We start from the raw sequence: 21638 nt of genomic DNA on the forward strand, positions 1-21638 counted from the left end.
TGAAATTGCTGCAAAGTACCTTTGTTACATTTATATGGCACCATAAGTCCCATCGCATAGCACAATCCACTTTGCTTTGGCTGAGATCTAGGGGCGGTCTGGGAGCACCTGACCTGTTAACCATTTCCAATCCGGGCCAATTCTGGCATTTCTCTCCTACATGTAAAAATCATAATTTCATTGCTAAAAAATTGCTTAGAGCCCCCAAACATTAAAAATATATATATATTTTCAGCAAAGATCCTAGAGAATAAAATGGCTGTCGCAGCAATTTTTCAAGCACAATTTCTTTGGAAAAAATACACTTTCATGAATTTTAATGAAAAAATAAAAAAAAAGCACCATTGTGACGGTACTCACCGTCACTGGGAGTGAAAGACAGATACTTAATGATTTGGATTGCTTCAAGTGGGACAGTAATATTTGTCAATAATATCTCTCAAGGGATATGAATATTTAATCCCAATTTACACTGTGAGACCTATAGCCTGTTGCCATGGAGTCTACCTCCTAAATAATCATAGCAATACGTAGATGTGTATTCCATGTACTTCAATGTAGGAGACGGACAGACTGTCATTGGCAGTCTTGTCCTATTGTCTGTTTTGAGGTAGGATGTGTATTGTGTTAAGTCTGCCTGTCCCATTCTTAAAATGTTAATGAGCCCACATTGTTCTGTCCAGATGGCTAGATAATTAGTTCAGGTTAATTCTGTTTCTGTATACAATTTCATCTGCATGTGATAATGTAATCAGGCAACCCCTGACCTGTGTGTGGTAATTTGATCATGAGGGGGATGTGTCTATGCTGTATACGTATAAATTCTGTGTGACTGTTCAATAAAGTGATTCCAGTACAAGCCAAGTTGTTGGCTAGCTTTGTATGAGGGCGGCTGGGAAAATCTGGTATACATGTTCATGACTGCAAGGAAGCTGTATACTGATGGAAGACCACAAACACAGTGTGGGTCGGTGGTTCCGTTACAACCATACATACTGTAACCCAATTTTTTTGTAAAATATAAAAGATGATGTTACGCAGAGTAAATAGATATCAAACACGTGTGTCATGCTCTAGAATTGCGCACATTCATGGGATGGAGCAAAACTACGGTACTTAAAAATCTATATAGGCGACACTCTAAAAATGTTTACAGGTTACCTGTTTATAGTTACAAATGAGGTCTAGTGCTAGAATTATTGCTCTCCTTCTAACGTTCGCATGGAAGCCTCACGTGTGTGGTCTGAACATTGTTTATATATGCGGGCGCAATCTACATATGCATTTGCTTTTGCGTGCGAGCACGAGGGGACAGGAGCACTTTAATAACTTTATTATTATTTTTTTATTTTTACACCAAATCTAACTTTTTTGAATAACTTTTATTCCTATTACAAGAAATGTACACATCCCGTGTAATAGGAAAAAGGCGTGACACGTGAAACAAAAACTATCAGCGCAAACAAAAAATAATTCAGTGATTATAGTGTGCAAAAACCAGTATTATAAATAAATTGGTATTGTAAATAAATTATCAGTTGCAAAAAATAATATTAAATCAGCCGGCAGCATACACTGTATCGTGTTCACTCGTCACAACAGAATAATCAAAAAATAGGGAAAGTGATGCGCCAGATCAACTGTGTAAAATTATATAGAGTATCAAACACTAATGTGTATGCACATAATTAAGAGAAAAGAAGTGTCCAATAAAAGTCCATAGGTAAACCAGTGCTCTGTGTCCACAATATGAAGTGAAGCAAGTGATTCCACAACTAATCACAAACCTCTGTGAAAAATCCCGTCACCAGAAGAAGTGGCCTCTCACCTTAGTACAGGACCCAAACGGGTCAGCATCAGCTTTGAATACACAGGACCAGAGGATCTCTATTTAACTTCTTAATATCGGACCCAGACAAATCAGTATCCACCGTTAGGATCCAGATACACCAGACCGAGGGACCTCAGTTAGTAACTCCAGAAGAGGACATATAGTACATGGGGGAATAAAGAACAGATCTAATGCTCTCTGTTTAGGAGTATCAACGCTTTATTAGAGAAACGTACAGGGTACTCACATTTGCAGGCACTCAGCAGTGCCTGCTTGTATGGCGATATGCAGATATCAAACCCGGGAGAGACGTCGGCTTCAGGCACGCAGGCTCCGCCCCCTATACGCGTTACACAATTTAAGAGCATATTAAATAGGTACAGCTGTCATAGATTAAAAAGTCAGTAAAAACCTCAATGTATATACATATAAATACATGGTAATAAGACCTTAAATGCATATACATATTAAAACCACATCATTAACCACTTAAGCCCCGGAGGATTTTCCTGCTAAACGACCAGGGGGTATTTTGCGATTCGGCACTGCGTGACTTTAACAGACAATTGCGCGGTCGTGCGACACTGTATCTAAACAAATTTGGCGTCCTTTTTTTCCCACAAACAGAGCTTTCTTTTGGTGGTATTTGACCACCCGTGCGATTTTTACTTTTTGCGCTATAAACAAAAAAAGAGCGTACATTTTGCAAAAATAACAATATTTTTCACATTTTTTTTTTGAAATTCCCCAAAAAAAAAAATGTAAAAATCAAAATTTTTTAAAATTTTCGGCCAATTTGTTTTATGCTACCTATGTTTGGTAAAAAAAAAAAAATCGCAAAAAGCGTATTTTGATTGGTTTGCGCAAAAGTTATCGCGTTTACTAACAAAGGGAAAGATTTCTGTCATTTTTGGTGTTTTTTTTTTAACGTGTAATGGCGGCGATCTGCGATTTTTTTGCGGTACTGCGACATTGGGGCGGACAGATCGGACCCTTGACTGACATTTTTGACACTTTTGGGGTTACCAGTGACATTTCTACAGTAATCAGTGCTATATATATGCACTGTTACTGTAAAAATACACTGGTAGTGAAGGCGTTAACTTTATTTGGGAGGGAGGGGCTGTGTGTGTCCCTAGGGGCGTGATTCTTACTGTGATTGGCTGTGGCTCTAGCTGTAAGGACACTGATCAACGGATCTACATACTAGATCCGAGTGATCAGTGTTTTTACAGCGAGGAGAATGACAGGTGGCTTGTTTACACAAGCTGCCTGACATTCTCCTTCTCCCCCGCCGATCGCCGAGTGACCGGCGGACATCGGGTCCGCTGGTCACACGCGCGGGGGGGTCCGTGACCGCGCGGGAGCGCGCCTCCGCGGGCGCGCGCTCGCTCCCCAGAGCCTCACAGGCGAGCGACGTAGACCTACGTCACTCTGCCTGTGAGGGGCCGACTGCCGCAGTAAATATACTGTGAGCAGTCGGCAAGTGGTTAAAAAAGCTCATATACTTACGTAAAATAAACATCTTAAAATATATATAATAAAATATATTAAAATATATATACTACAAAAGGACAACCCCATGTAAATCTGCCATAAATACCTAAAAATCATATTATCTATCACTAATAAAACAATTAAGGTCTTAATATAGACTTCGACCTTAATTGTTTTATTAGCGATAGATAATATGATTTTTAGGTATTTATGGCAGATTTACATGGGGTTGTCCTTTGTAGTATATATATTTTAATATATTTTATTATATATATTTTAAGATATTTATTTTATGTAAGTATATGAGCTTTTTTAATGATGTGGTTTTAATATGTATATGCATTTAAGGTCTTATTACCATGTATTTATATGTATATACATTGAGGTTTTTACTGATGAGTACACATACTTTTTAATCTATGGCAGCTGTACCTATTTAATATGCTCTTAAATTGTGTATTATTGATGTTTTTAATTATGGCAGAATATGTCGGATGCTGGAGGGAGGTCGGCTCAGGTGCGTGGTCTCCGCGATTTGAGTTGAGGGTGATGATACTATTGAGAATGTCTGACTTATATGCCCAGCTTAAATGTATATTAGCCCCATAGATGTGGAGACACTGCAGACCCGAATGGGAATCTGTGGTTCTGGTGTCCCATGAGCTTGCAAAATAGAGGGGGCGGGCATAGGAGTTATTATCCAATCTCTCCCTGTTCGTGCCGTTATAAGGAAAGGCTTGACACGCAGTCTCCTCCCCTACCGAAGAAGTCAATGCTGGATTGAAGCTCTGACGTAACGCAGTAGGGGGCGGAGCCTGCGTGCCTGACGCCGACGTCTCTCCCGGGTTTGATATCTGTATATCGCCAAACAAGCAGGCACTGCTGAGTGCCTGCAAATGTGAGTACCCTGTACGTTTCTATAATAAAGCGTTGATACTCCTAAACAGAGAGCATTAGATTTGTTCTTTATTCCCCCATGTACTATATGTCCTCTTCTGGAGTTACTAACTGAGGTCCCTCGGTCTGGTGTATCTGGATCCTAACAGTGGATACTGATTTTTCTGGGTCCTATATTAAGAAGGAGTGACAGGTCCTCTTTATGGAGAAATCTGGGGTCCCGTAGACCTCAGATATCTCCTCTACCCGGGAAAGCTTGAGAAAAAAAGTACATTGATCTCTGCTTTCCAGGATAAAAAACTGGCAGTGTTTACATCTGCCAGCCCCGGAAGTGACGTCATGATGTTGCTTTCGGCCTCCCAGGAGCATAGAGATGGCCGGGGACCATCCAGTCTATGGCCAGCTCTATGGTATTCCATCGCTGGATCGGTGTTCTGGTTCCCCTATCACATGGGAGAGCACTGGAGGGCAGGAGGAGAGCTGCAGGACATCCACTCCCGCTGCCTGTAAAATCAATCAAGTGGCTCATGAGCTGCTAGGATGGCTTTTACAAGTAAGGGAATAGCTGGCTCAAAAGAAAGATATCTGGATGATGCCTGCAGCTGCACCCATCATCCAGATATCACCACTTCAAGTCCAGGATGTCATATGACGGCCTTCCGGTATGAAATGGTTAAATTATTATTATGCCTCCCACCTCCACACTTTCATGTCCTGGTCTGTCCATCCTCCACCCAGTCGCTGATCTGAAATAGAATTTGGGCTTATCTACCCCACTCACCCATGCCCTTTATTATGGTCAGCTGACTCCACCATGTCCTCTCCACTGAAACAATCCTCCCCCCTATGCTATTCATGTTGTCCATATGGAAAAAATGTTGCACACAGTATTTTCTTTCTTCCCCATGTTCTCTCCTGCTTACCTTTTATATAATCCTTCAATCCCAGACTCCCTGTCCTATGGAAGGATCCTGCCCTGGGCCAAAGCCAATAGATTTCAGTTGCGTCACTTTAAACAAACATGTATACCGAGCGCTGAGGGCACAGATCATAGATGGATTCATGGGAAGACCAGGAAAAACCTATGCAGCTGTCAAAATACACTTTGTATAGTGCAAGATACAGGCATACACAAAACAAAAGACCACGCTAGGCGCCCCCAGTGGTCACTAGAAGTAGAATTATCTGCAGCACTGTGAAAACAACAGCCAGGTCTATTAGGGTAACAACAGTTTATTACCCACAATGTGGTGGATAAGAACAGTCAAGTTAATGAAAAAGCCAACAATACCACTGCAAAAGATCCCTGGGCATTAATGGAAGGGTCATCCAGCACTGTGGTGAGGGCTGATAGAGGGGCGCCAATCCAAAAGCCCTGGGAAATACGATACTGCCACTCAGGGAACCAGACTGAGCACAGCAGAGCGCTCGGGTGACGTCATGGTCAGCCAGTAAGGGGGGGGGGGGGAGCAGGAAGAACCAGAGGAAGCCTCGGGGTCCCAGCATGGAACGCAAGCTTGTAAAGTTGCCGTGATGACGTGTTTCACGTGCATGCGCTTTATCAAGTCATGGGGATAAAGACAACTGGAGTATTTAAGCTGTATGCGTCCCAATAGAGGGGCGGGGAGTGGGCGGAGCTATGCAGATCTGGATGCCACTTAACCGATCCATGGTTATGGCTGCCATTGAGTCAGTTTCCATCAAATACAAACTCTACATTATAATCACAAATGTACAAAATATCGTCATATCAATTAGAAAGAGAAAATAATAAAAAGGGGAATATTTGCCTGTATACTATTGTGCATATTCTAAGAACTAACTAATATTATAATAATAATAATAATAATAATAATAAAATATTACTATTAATGTTAATATGTCTGCCAGAGACAATTATGACACACAAAGTGGTAAAAAGAAGTTAATGGGATATGAGGATTATTATTAGACAATATTATGGATCTCTAAGTCCTCATTCAAGCCATATGGTGATAAGGAACCAAACTTATAAATCCAGAAGGTCTCCTTCCTACATAAGAGGGAGAACCTTTCATTATCAGTAGGTGAACCCTTGTGGATGGTCTCAATTGCCATGACCTCCAAATAAGCCATGTGCTTGTGATGTGTCTGGAGAAAGTGGCGGGGAACAGGGACCTTTTGCAGTGGTATTGTTGGCTTTTTCATTAACTTGACTGTTCTTATCCACCACATTGTGGTCAATAATCTGGTGTGAGACTTTTCCTCTTAATAGACCTGGCTGTTGTTTTCACAGTCCTGCAGACAATTCTCCTTATAGTTGCTTAATTTTGTAGATTTGGTTACAAGGAAACTCAGACCCTTTGAGGAATTCCACACTAAGCTCCATATTCCTAATAACCTCTTTACCTCTTATATTCAATGGAAGCATTTTTCTCCACCCTCTCTCCATCATTAGCTTTACACCAACCAACCAAATTCAAACACATATGAATCCAAGGCCCACACCAACCACACCTCATATCCTCCATCTACAAACTATTATACCAGGTGCTCCCAGTTACTGAAAACCTTCACTTACACTATATTGCCAAAAGTATTGGGACGCCTGCCTTTACACACACATGAACTTTAATGACATCCCAGTCTTAGTCCATAGGGTTCAATATTGAGTTGGCTCCGCCCTTTGCAGCTATAACAGCTTCAACTCTTCTTGGCACAAAGCAGTCAGGCAAATACCGTTCTCCTGGCAACCACCAAACTCAGACATGTCCATCACATGACCAAACAGCTCCATGTTCTATCCAGAACTTTGAGGGTTCCTCTGACTTATTTCAGTTTACGGCATATACTGTCCAAGTATGCTGTATGTCTATTGGCTATTGCAAGCTGTAATATCTATATACCCTCTTCATGGTGTAATATCTATATACCCTCTTCATGGGGTAATACCTATATACCCTCTTCATGGTGTAATACCTATATACTCTCTTCATGGTGTAATATCTATATACCCTCTTCATGGTGTAATATTTATATACCCTCTTCATGGTGTAATATCTATATACCCTCTTCATGGTGTAATATCTATATACCCTCTTCATGGTGTAATATCTATATACCCTCTTCATGGTGTAATATTTATATACCCTCTTCATGGTGTAATATCTATATACCCTCTTCATGGTGTAATATCTATATACCCTTCTTCATGGTGTAATATCTATATACCCTCTTCATGGTGTAATATCTATATACCCTCTTCATGGTGTAATATCTATATACCCACTTCATGGGGTAATATCTATATACCCTCTTCATGGTGTAATACCTATATACCCTCTTCATGGTGTAATATCTATATACCCTCTTCATGGTGTAATATCTATATATACCTTCTTCATGGTGTAATATCTATATACCCTCTTCATGGTGTAATATCTATATACCCTCTTCATGGTGTAATACCTATATACTCTCTTCATGGTGTAATATCTATATACCCACTTCATGGGGTAATATCTATATACCCTCTTCATGGTGTAATACCTATATACCCTCTTCATGGTGTAATATCTATATACCCTCTTCATGGTGTAATATCTATATACCCTCTTCATGGTGTAATATTTATATACCCTCTTCATGGTGTAATATCTATATACCCTCTTCATGGTGTAATACCTATATACCCTCTTCATGGTGTAATATCTATATACCCTCTTCATGGTGTAATATTTATATACCCTCTTCATGGTGTAATATCTATATACCCTCTTCATGGTGTAATATCTATATACCCTCTTCATGGTGTAATACCTATATATCCTCTTCATGGTGTAATACCTATATACCCTCTTCATGGTGTAATATCTATATACCCTCTTCATTGCCTGTGTTGTGAAATACAATGGATGTAACTTCTTTATTTTTGGGAAAATCCATAAAAATAAAATTACAAGAAAGAATTCCCAGCACCGCTCACCTCTCCTGTCAGCAGCTCCATCATCTTCTTGGTGACTTCTAGAATCTTCTGCATGTTGTGTCTCTCAGGTTTTAGGGAGTCACATGGAGGCACTGTGATGGTCATATGATCACCTGACTTTAGAAGAGGAAATCTCTGTATTGAGGAAGCAATAGGAATATCATGCTAGAATCCCAGAATCCTCCTCACCTCTCCAGTCAGATCTGTGGTTTATTAATAGAGATAAGAGTGATGTCATGTGACCTCCCAGAATCCTCCTCACCTCTCCGGTCAGCAGGTAGATGATCTCCAGGGTGAGGTTTAGTATCTTCTCAGTCATGTGACTCTGGTCCTCCTCCATCCTCATTGATCATGTGATCTATACAGGTTTCCCTGTAAACCAATAATTGATGAGAGAGAATGATGTGGACTGTACTGGTTGTACAATATTAGGATGGGGATGTATGGGGGGGTAATATGAGGGAAGAATGGACCCCGGTGGGATTACACAGAGGAACATTCAGTTTAGTGTTCTTTTGATCCAGAAGTCTCTTACCTTTGGCTTGACAGATCACAAAGTATGTTTTGCTAGTTTTTGATCTGCTGGTAAAGAGGGACAAATAAGATTATTTTTATGTCTAAACAAACCCCCCCCCCATCCCACCCCCCACACCTAATACAAGTCAACTGTAAAAAAAAAAGAGTAATCGAGAAATAAGAATGAGGAGAATGTTCCGGCCCCGTAAGTGGGGAAATGTTATGATCCTGAAGGGGTTAATCTAGGTTTCCACACTATATATGTGTGTATCATCATCTGCTGGAGATAAAAGACATCACAGTGACTATGGAGGAAGAGGACGGACATGACGGGGGGGGGGGGGGGGGTTACTGGGTGTAAATAGAAAATAAGATCTTATTACCTCCTCTGCTGTCACTTCCAGTAATGGCTTCTCTTTATTTCCTCTCAACTCACCTCTCACCCGGAAAATCTTTTTTTTATCTGACATCACTTCCTGTCTGTACCTGACATCACTTCCTGTCTGTATTCCATAGAGACTTCCTGTCTGGGTAGAAGTGAGATCACCACCTTGTGGAACTCAGTGGAACTGCAGCCCTGAGAACCGTCTGGTAGTGTGAACACGGCCTTGTGCTGTGTGTGTATGTACTGTATATCCTTCCTCTTTCTCTCCTCCCTGAGTGTGTATGAAGAGGCGGAGCTCCTGCTGGAACAGCGGTCGGAGGAGGAAGCCAAGTCTAGGGGGGAGACTGACAGAAAGCGCAGCAGACTTGCAGGAGTGAGCGAGGAGGATCCAGTTCCTTTGCCATCGGAGGTGAGGAGAGTGTGAAGGATGTTTGTGACTCTGGTAGCTGAAAAGCTGGGAGTCATATTGCTCTGGTGAGTGGGGAAGCACTACTAAGGGGGCGCCCTCACCATCACGTGTGTAAGAGGTGGAAGAAGGCGTGGCTACACTACAGCTGGCACAGTTTGGAGCACGGAGAACTTTCACACCTTATGAACTTTTCATTCATTTGTGGACTGTTTTTTGAGAAGTAGATGCAAAGTGGAAGCAGTGGACTTGTGAGAACACTATATTGAGTACACAATGTTGTATGATTACATGAATTTGCACAGATTTTTAGGTTATTTATAAAACTTATATAGCAGCAAATATTATGAGATTAAAGAAGTATGTGCAAAATGGAAGCAGTGGATCTGCAGGGAACAGCATCTTGAGCACAAAGCACTTTATGTTGTATATAAATTTGCACATGATTCAGTTTACTTCATCTATTGAAAAACACCATAAGATCAATGAAGTAGGTGTAAAGTGGGAGCAGTGGATCTGCAGAGAATATTATTTTGAGCTCCTAGCACTTTATATATGAATGTATCCACATACAGTGCCGGGACAAGGTGATCCAGGGCAAAGATGGCAAACTGCAGCCCCCCCTTAGGGTTAGGGTCAGGGTGCCCCCATTCCTGCAATGATACTACTGCACCCAGGGCAGCCGCCCCTCCTGCCCACCCCTTTTACCGGCCCTGTCCACATATTTTAGTGTATTTGTGATAATTTATGTGCACACACAATAGGACAGCGCTGTGACACATAATGCTCTTCTAGTTGATAAAGGAAATACTTATCTTTGCTACAGCAGCAGTCCGGTAGAAGTTATTTTTGTAGGTATTTGAGTTGTTACACATAGCGTGGGTTTTTTTCCATTTATATTGGTGACATAATTGCCCAAATCTGGGGATCAGAAGCCATTTCCACCCTTTACTCTCAGCCGGGGTTCTTTGTATCCATATAACAGATGTTCTACATGACTAAATCTGCAATCAATTTTACTGCAAAATCAAAGGGGCCAAAATGTCTCCCCCCCGAGCAGTAATATATTTCTATCCTCCTTGGTGGGAGTGGAGATGACCCATCTATAAGGATATACAGTACACACACACACAGCATAAGGCCGAGATGTTTCTCAGGGCTGCAGTTCCTCTGAGCTCCACAAGGTGGTGATCTCACTTCTCCCCAGACAGAATGTCTCTATGGAATACAGACAGGAAGTTCCGGGTGAGAGGTGAGTTGGGAGGAAGTAGAGAGGAGACATTGCTGGAAGTGGAAGCAGAGGAGGTAATAAGATTTTATTTTCTATTTACACCCAGTAACCCCCCCCCCCCCCTCATGTCCATCCTCTTCCTCCATAGTCACTGTGATGTCTTTTATCTCCAGCAGATGATGATACTTATCTTTAAATCTCTGCCCTCTTAATAGTCTGATTTTAACAAAACAAACATCCCCACCCTTAACAGTATAAAAGTAGAGCACCCTTATGGGGACAGCACGTTACTGGGGGGAACGTTGCTGGGGTTCTTTACTTCAGTGATTCTTTCTCTAAATTATTCTTTATACAAGTGATTTGCACTTCAAGTTCTGCACTTCAGCGATTGCACAAAGTGAACATACAGAATAAACTGCACTGAAAAGCACCAAACAGGCTGCAGGTGATCCTGTCTCTCTATTCAGCTCTCCTTCCACTCTGTAACATGCGCTCTCTACCACTCCTTCTGGTAGTTGTGTCCTCTCTCCTTATACTCTCTTTCCTTCACCCCTCTTCTCCACACCTTATATATCACCCTCCCTTCTGTCCTCTCCCTATTATTGCACTCACCAACTCTTTAACTTATTTGCCATTACCGAAATCTGGCTTCATGAATCTGACACTGCTTCTCCTGCTTCCCTCCCCCATGATGGCCTTCTCTAGACTCACTCTTCCAGACCTACGCAGCTCCTAACAGGAACTTCACCCACCTACCCCTATGCCACAGGTGCTTAAGAGCGCAGCTACATTTCAGAAAACGTAGCTGCGCTCTTAAGCATCTGTGGCGTAAGACTAAGTCCCAGAATGACTTCAACCAATATAAATCTGCCCTCCGAAAATGCTACTCTTGCCTCTTCACTGCCAAGCAGACAACGCTTCTCTACCTTCAACTCTCTTCTTCGTCCTCCTCTGCCTCCACTCTCCAACTCACTCACTGCCCAGAAGATCACCAATCACTTCAACAATAAGATTGAATCAATTCATGAAGAGATCTCCAATGTACAGATACATCCCCCACTTAACACCCCATGTCCAATCATTACCTCCCCCATTCAATCCTGCAGCTATTGATGAGGCTGCTAAATTTTTTCCAACTCCCACCTGGACCCTGCTCCCGCACAAGTGCTACAGTCACCCTCTGGCTTTATTCTACACTCTCTAACCCACATCCTAAATCTCTCCCTCTCTTCCGGAACCTCTCTAAAACATGTACTAGTCACCCCTATCTTTAAAAAGCCCTCTCTGGACCCCATGCTCACCTCCTTCATTCCCCTTTTCCTCCAGACTCCTTGAAAGCCTGGTCTACAACTGACTGAGTGACCATTTGATTTAGAACAAATTTCGCAATCCCCTTCTGTCTGGATTTTGCTCTCGACACTCCACAGAAACTGCTCTCCTTACAGAGAACAGCTAAAACCAATGGAATCTTTTCTGTACTCCTAATCCTGGACCTCTCTGCTGCCTTTGATACAGTGGACCACCCCTCCTCTTCAAAAAACTCCACTCCTTTGGTCTCTGTGACTGTACTCTTCGCTGGTTCTCATCCAACCTATCACACTGCACCTTCAGTTTCACCTACAATTCGACTCCCTCTTCTCCTCTTCCTTACTCTGTCGGGGTTCCCCAAGGTTCTGTTCTTGGACCTCTCCTATTCTCAGTCTAAACCTCCTCCCTGGGTCAATTGATTGCCTCCCATGGCTTTTAATACCATTTCTATGCTGATGACACAAAAATGTATCTTTCTATCCTTCAGCTCACTCCATCATCTCCTCATGCATTACTAATTTACTAACAGACATATCAGTCTGGATGTCACACCACTTCCTCAAACTCAATCCATCCAAAACCAAGCTCATATTATTTCCTCCCTCACAAGCCTCTTCCCCTAATTTCTCTGTCCAAATCAATGGCACAACTATCACCCCATCCCGCATGCCAAGGTGCTAGGTGTATTCCTGGACTCTGAACTATCCTATCAGACCCATATCCATTCACTATCCACAGCTTTCCGCTTCAACCTCCACAACATCTCTGATATACACCCCTTCCTAACCAATGACACCACAAAGCTCCTAATTCACTCCCTAATCATCTCTTGCCTCGACTACAGCAACTCCCTTCTCATTGGCTTACCCTTACATAGGTTATCCCCCTTTTAGTCTGTCATGGATGCTGTTAAAAGACTTATCCACCTTACAAACCGCTCAGCATCTGCTACCCCTCTCTGCCAATCCCTCCATTGGCTGCCACTCACTCAACAAAATAAATTCGAAATACTAACAACAACTTACAAAGCCATCCACGACTCTGCTCCCAGCTACATCACTAACCTGGTCTCACAATACCAACCAAATTGTTCAATTTGTTCCTCATAAGACCTCCTGCCCTCTTGCTCCCTTGTAACCTCCTCCCATGCTCGTCTCCAAGACTTCCCCCAAGCCTCTCCTATCCTATGGAACTCCCTACATCAATCTGTCCAACTATCTCCATCTCTTCAGAGAAGCCTATTGTGCCCACACCTATCAACTGTACATTCATTTTCTTCATCAGCCCATCCCCCCACAGTTATTACCTTTTTTATCACTTGACCCTTCCACCTAAACTTCTAATGAGCAGGGCCCTCTGATTCCTCCTGTAATAAATTGTATTCTAATTGTACTGTCTGCCCTCATGTTGTAAAGTGCTGCGTAAACTGTCAGCACTATATAAATCCCGTATAATAATAATAAATGTGCTCCCCTGGGGAGAGGAGTTTTTGAATGTACAGCAACCCTCCCACTACCCCCTCACATCCACATCCTATTATTGTGTGACTAATACAATCCAAATAATTCTTACCTTTATTTCCCAAAGTTATCCGTCTACAAGGAGACCTGCATAGATCAAATGAGGATGGAGGAGGACCGGAGTCACATGACTGAGAAGATACTAAACCTCACCCTGGAGATCATCTACCTGCTGACTGGAGAGGTGAGGAGGATTCTGGGAGGTCACATGACATCACTCTTATCTCTATTAATAAAACACAAACCTGACCAGAGAGGTGAGGGGGATTCTGGGAGGTCACATGACATCACTCTTATCTCTATAAATAAAACACAGACCTGACCGGAGAGGTGAGGAGGATTCTAGGAGGTCACATGACATCGCTCTTATCTCTATTAATCAAACACAGAACTGACTGGAGAGGTGAGGAGGATTCTAACATGATATTCCTATTGGTTCCTGAATACAGAAATGTCCTCCTCTGAAGTCAGGTGATCGAATGACCATAACAGTGCCTCCATGTGACTCCCTAAAACCTGAGAGACACAACATGCAGAAGATTCTAGAAGTCACCAAGAAGATGATGGAGCTGCTGACAGGAGAGGTGAGCGGTGCTGGGAATTCTTTTTTGTAATTTTATTTTTATGGAATTTCCCAAAAATAAAGAGGAAAATAGTCAATGGTTTGAATTACGCAAACAACACAAACAGCATGAAGAGGGTATATAGATATTACAGCATTGCGGCGGGAGTTACTTTGGGCGGGGGGCTTGTGGAACCCAGATTACATTAGAGAGGTCAGGAAACTCTTTGCCCTGCTCCCCCAGCCCCTCCTATGTGTAAGTCACCCTGTGTCTATTAGGGGCACAGGGTGACAGAGAAACCCAGTTGGGTCTGCACTAACCAGACTCACAGTACAACCACACTGGACTTAGCATTTCCTGTTACCCCGGTTATCCTGGGTTCTATATGTGTGGTTTGTGTTGAAAGAATGAAGGGGGCTCTTTCCCTTAAGACCATAATATTTATGAACAATATCCCTCAATAAATATATTATGATACATTGGTTCGACGTTTTCAGGCTGCTTGTAGGAGTTTATCTAATAGACCATTGCTAGATAGTTTGAGGTGGGGTGGGGTGGGGTTTGTTGTTGTTAAGTGCCTGTATCCCATCGTTCTGTTGTTTCTGTCTGCCTTAGGATCAACCTATTATGGGATGTATATGTGTATGTGGATTAGCTACTAAAGGGGAGGGGGGATTGTCCCAGAGTGTATAACTCTTTGTGCCTGTGTTTGAATAAACAGTCTTATGCTTCTTACCACCCTACACTGATGTCTTGACAAGTGACTGGGTGGGTTAAGGGATCTTGGATCGTGCTGGTAGCAGGCAAGGGAAGCTTATACGGCAGACATACTTTTCTTGAGTACGGGGTCCGTCACAAGCATGAAGAGGGTATAAAGGTATTACGCCATGAAGAGGGTATATAGATATTATAGCATGATATATCATGACTTGATAAAGTGCATGGGTGCGACACTTGTCATTACGGCAACTGTCCAAGCTTGCGTTCCATGCTGGGACCCTGAGGCTTTCTCTGGTTCTTCCTGCTCCCGCCTACTGGCCAACCGTGATGTCACCCGAGCCCGTTGCTGAGCTCCTTCTGGTTCCCCAAGTGGCAGTATCGTATTTCCCAGGGCTTTTGGATTGGCGCCCCTCTATCAGCCCTCACCACAGGGCTGGATGACCCTTCCATTAATGCCCAGGGACCTTTTGCAGTGGTATTGTTGGCTTTTTCAATTCCCTTGACTGTTCTTATCCACCACATTGTGGGTAATAAACTGTTGTGAGACTTTTACCCTTTAAATACCTGGCTGTTGTCCTGCAGCTAATTCTCCTTCTATTGACTACTGGGGGGCACCTAGTGTGGTCTTTTGTGTATGCCTGTATCTTGCACTATCCAAAGTTTATTTTGACAGCTGCATAGGTTTGTCCTGGTCTTCCCATGAATCCATCTATGATCTGTTCTCTCAGCCCACGGTATACATGTTTGTTTAAAATGACCCAACTGAAATCTATTGGCTTCGGCCCAGGGCAGGATCCTTCCATAGGACAGGGAGTCTGGGATGGAAGGATTATATAAAAGGTAAGCAGGAGAGAACATGGTGAAGAAAGAAAATACCATGTGCAACATTTTTTCCTTATGGACAACATAAATAGCATAGAGGAGGACGGTTGTTTCAGTGGAGAGGACATGGTGGAGTCAGCTGACCATAATAAAGGGCATGGGTGAGTGGGGAAGATAAGCCCAAATTCTATTTCAGACCGGCGACTGGGTGGGTGATGGACAGACCAGGACATGAAAGCCTGGAGGTGAGAGGCATAATAATAATTTAACCACTTCCCATCGGAAGGCCATCATATGACGTCCCGGACTTGAAGTGGTGATATCTGGATGATGGGTGCAGCTACAGGCATCATCCAGATATCTTTCTTTTCAGCCAGCAAATCCCTATCTTGTAGAAGCCCTAGCTGGTCATGAGCCACTTGATTTACAGGCTGCGGGGGGGAGGGATGTCCTCCCCCCTCCTGCTGCCCTCCAATGCCATAGAGCTGACCATAGAATGGATGGTCCCCGTCCATCTCTATGCTCCTGGGAGGCCGAAAGCAACATTATGACATCACTTCTGGTGCTGTCAGATGTAAACACTGCCAGTTTTTCATCCTGGAAAGCAGAGATCAATGTTTTTTTTTTTTAATCTCATGCTTTCCAGGGTAGAGGAGATATCTGGGTTCTACGGGACCACAGATTTCTCCATAAAGAGGATCTGTCACGCCTTATTCCTATTACAAGGGATGTGTACATTTCTTGTAATAGGAATAAAAGTGATCAAAAAATAGAGTTGGTGTACAAATAAAAAATAAATAAAAAAATATTAAATAATAATAATAAAAAAGATTTTAAAGTACTCCTGTCCCCTCGTGCTCGCACGCAAAAGCAAACGCATACGTAGGCTGCGCCCGCATATATAAATATATGATGTTTGGACCACACACGTGAGGCATCGCTGTGAACGATAGAGGAAGAGCAATAATTCTAGCACTAGACCTTCTCTGTAACTCTAAACAGGTAACCTGTAAACATTTGGAAAGCGTCGCCTATGGAGATTTTTAAGTACCGTAGTTTTGCGCCATTTCACGAATGGGTGCAATTCTAAAGCATGGCACATGTGTTTGATATCTAATCACTCGGCATAACATCATCTTATATATTTTACAAAAATTGGGTTACAGGTATCTATGATGGTTTTTTTTTAATTCATTAAAGTGTATTTTTTTCCAAAGAAATTGTGTTTGAAAAATTGCTTCTATTTATTCTCTAGGGTCTTTGTTGAAAATATATATATATTTTTATTTTTTGGGGGTTCTGAGTCATTTTTTAGCAAATAAATGATGATTTTGACATGTAGGAGAGAAATGCCAGGATTGGCCTGGATGGGAAGGGGTTAACAGGTCAGGTGCTCCCAGACCGCCCCTAGATCTCAGCCAAAGCAAAGTGGATTGTGCTATGCGATGGGACTTATGGTGCCATATAAATGTAACAAAGGTACTTTGGAGCAATTTCAGCCGAGAAAGAGGGACTTGGACCGGGAGAGTCATAAATGGGTACAGCAGTTTGGGGAGGAACCACATTTTGAGGACATTTACCGTGCCTAGCCAGGAGATATTATACAGTAAGCATCCCATTGTTTCAGGGATAAATGTATGTCTTGAAATAAAGAAGGAAGGTTAGCTTAGTATAATGAGGAGAAGGTGTCACATGAATAACGAGGTATTTGAGGGAACAGGTACACTAGTGATACGAGTAAGCGGATTGTAAGGTGCCCAGAGTTTTGGGAGGAATGTTGATACAAAAGAGCCTCGATCTTAAAAGTATTAATCTTATACCCCGGCAGTGTACTCAGGTAGATGATTGACAATTATTAGTAGTTATAATTTATACACAGCATGTTTGTTACAATGAATGTTTTATTATATATTCAGAGTGGAAACCTCGGGGATTATAATATTGTTGTTAAAGAAGAGTATAAAGAGGAGGATGAGGAGTATGGAGTGATGGAGGAGTTTTCAGAAGGACACAAGAAAATGATGGAGCCACCTAATACCAGGAACCCACCAGAGAGATGTCCCCATCCTATGTATTCCTGGGATTCCACACAGGAAGATCACACCATCCCTAACTGTTACAAGGTTGGTGCAATGGAGCATCTAAACATGGACTTGTGGAGATAGTGTGTGGCTTATTTTATGTGAGCTTATATTTTATAGATGATTTTTCTCTCATTTTCTTTAGGGTGAAGATCTGATAGATATAAAAGTTGAGGTTAAATCAGAAGAAGAAGAGACGTATGTGAGGGATGATCAGCAGTCTATGGAGGAGGATGGAATAACGGGGACATTTATAGAGGAGGACACTCCTACAGAGATCAGCACAGGTGGGTCATTAACACTAAATACATTCCTCCACCCATACTGTTTACTGATTGGTCCAGAGGGCCCAGGTCTAGCAAGATCTCTGACCCCAATTTTCCCAGATTTGCTTGCTCTGATATCTGCTGGCTGTGCCGGGTGGAGGGATATGTCTGTATAGTCTCAGACCCACTTCACTGAGTGCAGTCTCAGGAGATGGGAGGCAGCGGTGTGGGACCCCTGCAATTTGTCTCAAGTAACATATAAGATTCCACTGATTACGGAATACCAATATTAGTCCTGACCCCCACACTATATACTCTATGTTATACATTACATACTCCTGATCCCTGCACTATATACTCCATGTTGTAAATTACATTTTCCTGATCCCTGCACTATATACTCCATGTTGTACATTAAATACTCCTGACCCCTGCACTATATACTCTATGTTATACATTACATTCTCCCGACCCTGCACTATATACTCTGTGTTGTACATAATCCTGATACTGTATAGTCCTAACTTTTGTATCCTATATAATAAGTTTAAATTACATAAGCCTTACTTCTTTTGCACTCATTTTCTACCAGCTGGACATTTTATATCTGATGATTTGATTGGAGCACAGACTTTTACATGTTGATAATAATGTGATAACATCCTCAAACTTTGGAACCTTAAACAGAAAGTGATAATGAGGGAGGAGTCGGTAACCCAATGATTGTGGTCTTCAGGATCAGTCCGGTCTTAATCTTGGTTGTTTCCCACCCCCCCCCCCCATCCTCACTCTCTGACCTCTTGTGGGGCTCAGCCCCGCTGTTATTGATGACTAAATCGTGGACTAAATAAGGAAGTGCAGAACTTCTTGTGTTGGGAAGATGGCAATGAGTGATAGAGGGGGTGGGGACACTCGTCCTATAATCCCCTCATCACTGTCACTCCTATAAAAGACAGTTCTCGTTGTTTCCTCACTCTCTGACTAAGGTCCATGAATAAAGAAATGAACTGGTAGGAGATCAGAGGACCCATTTACTAGTTACCTTAAGGGTGGAATTGTAAGATCCTCAGACAAAGCTGCCTGATGTGGGCGGAGTCCTGGTTTAGGGGAACCAATCTGGTCATGTCTAGTAATAATCGTTTTATTTCTATTTTACCAGATGGACGGGAGATGAGGAAAACCTCAGAGGATTGTCTCACTTTGTCTCCAGACTGTAAAGTAGAAGATGAGGACATCACACAGTATAGTCCAGGAGAAAACCAGGCTACCTCAAATGTCCATCCGGCACCACACAGTGTAGATGGACCATCGTATTCCTCTTATCCTGAGGAACCTCAGACTGTGAGGGACGGTGCCGTCCTTCCAACAGATAAGAGGTTTTCCTGTACTGAGTGCGGGAAGTGTTTCCATTTTAAATGCAATCTTGATGTGCACAAAATATCTTGCACAGGTGAGAAGCCATATTCCTGTCCTGAGTGTGGGAAATGTTTTTCAGACAAGTCCAGTCTTTACCCACATCGGAGATTACACACAGGGGAGAAGCCATATTCCTGTAATGAGTGCAGGAAATGTTTTTCACGAAAGTCCCAATTAATCATTCATCAGAGATCTCACACGGGGGAGAAGCCATATTCCTGTCCTGAGTGCGGAAAATGTTTTTCAGCCAAGTCCGCTCTTTACAAACATCAGAGATCGCACACGGGGCAAGAGCCACTTCCCTGTTCTGAGTGTGGTAAATGTTTTTCACAGATGTCCAGTCTTGCCAGACATCAAAAGTCTCACATGGATGAAAAGACTTATTCCTGTCCTGAGTGTGGGAAATGTTTTCCAACAAAAAGATATTTTGTTATTCATCAGAGATGTCACACGGGGGAGAAGCCATATAACTGTCCTGATTGTGGTAAATGTTTTTCACGGAAGTCCCAACTTCACAAACATCAGCAACTGCACACGGGGCTGAAGCCATTTTCCTGTTCAGATTGTGGTAAATGTTTTGTACGAAATTCATACCTTGTTATACATCAGAGGTCTCATACAGGGGAGAAGCCGTATTCCTGTCCTCAATGTGGGAAATGTTTTTCACAGAAGTCTGATCTTTCCAAACATCAGAGATCTCACACGGGGGAGAAGCCATATTCCTGTCCTGAGTGTGGGAAATGTTTTTCACAGAAGTCTCATCTTTACAGACATCAGAGATCTCACACAGGGAAGAAGCTGCTTTCCTGTCCTGAGTGAGGGAATTGTTCCTCACTGAAGTCCTGTCTTCCTGTACATCAGGGATCCCACACAACCCTTGAGGTGTATTAGTGCCTTGAGTGTGGGAAATGTCTTCTATATGAATGTTGCTGGACATCACGTGTCATGTGGGGAAGACGCACACCCTGATATGCACCTCAGATATATTCATCATGTAAGAAACACTTAATAAGGAGATCAGAAATCACCAGAGACCTGGATGAAGTGTTGTACCGTGTTGGCCATTGATAGCAGTAGAAAAATAAAAATGGAGTCTGTGATGGAACCGCTTGGCACCCCGACTAGGTGCTTCCTTCCACCAAACCGTGCTTCCTGCCCTCCAAACCCTTCCGGGCAGACTGAGAGCTAATACCAGCCCCTTTTACCACAAACATCGTACAAAGACAAGATGTGAGGTAAAATCCAAAGGAATGACTGTTTATTGAAACTCAGACACATACTTCATAGCGTACAGGAGGACATCCCCTCCTGATAATATTACCCTAACAATACAAACAAGAATATATGTAACATAACTAAGGAACAGCCAACATATACATAACCAAGCCAATATATATAAACAGTAAGAAAGCGAGGCCAGAACACATTAACCCCATAAAAGACGACAAAGGAAATATGGCCACAGAGGACAGAGAAAAGGCGGAAGTGTTAAATAATTTCTTCTCTTCAGTCTTCACAAAAGAATTGGGGGGCTACACTAACCCAGCTTGTAAGGCTAAACTAAATAATACACCTCAGAAAGTACCGCCATGGCTAACAGAAGATAGACGTAGAACTAAACTACAGAAACTTAACATAAATAAATCACCGGGACCAGATGGCTTGCACCCGAGGGTTCTTAACCTCTTGCCTACAGTGCACTTTCACCCCCTTCCTGCCCAGACCGATTTTCAGCTTTCAGCACTGTCACACTTTGAATGACAATTTCTCAGTCATGCAACACTGTACCCATAAAAAATGTGTGTCCTTTTCTTCACACAAATAGAGCTTTCTTTTGATGGTATTTAATCACTACTGGGTTTTTTATTTTTTGTGCTATAAATAAAAAAAGACTGAAAATATTGTGAAAAACTCATTTTTCTTTGTTTCTATCATAAAATTTTGCAAATTAGTCATTTTTCTTCACAAATTTTGGCCAAAATTTATACTGCTACTTATCTTTGGTAAAAATAACCCAAATAAGTGTATATTATTTGGTCCTTGTGAAAGTTTTAGAGTCCACAAGTTATGGCGCTAATCATTGAAAATTGATCACACTTGATCACACCTGATGTACTGAAGGCCTATCTCATTTCTTGAGACACTAAAAAGTCGGGAAAGTACAAATACCCCCCAAATTACCCCTTTTTGGAAAGTAGACATTCCAATGTATTTA

General features: G+C 42.3%; 1 protein-coding gene across 1 annotated transcript in view; it reads left to right on the top strand.

Annotated features, from left to right (window-relative positions):
* The window catches only part of LOC309550227 (uncharacterized protein), a 1381219-nt gene extending 1360813 nt beyond the window's left edge, over window positions 1-20406 (top strand). The window contains 5 exon segments of the mRNA XM_082250638.1: window positions 13662-13739; window positions 14005-14139; window positions 17577-17783; window positions 17887-18028; window positions 19167-20406. Of these exon segments, the coding sequence (XP_082106764.1) occupies window positions 13662-13739; window positions 14005-14139; window positions 17577-17783; window positions 17887-18028; window positions 19167-20242 (1638 nt within the window). The 3' untranslated portion in view covers window positions 20243-20406.
* Window positions 20407-21638: the final 1232 nt, after the last annotated feature.

This window comes from Pelophylax lessonae, assembly GCF_965119305.1.
Source record: "Pelophylax lessonae genome assembly, chromosome: 3".
Taxonomy (NCBI): Eukaryota; Metazoa; Chordata; class Amphibia; order Anura; family Ranidae; genus Pelophylax; species Pelophylax lessonae.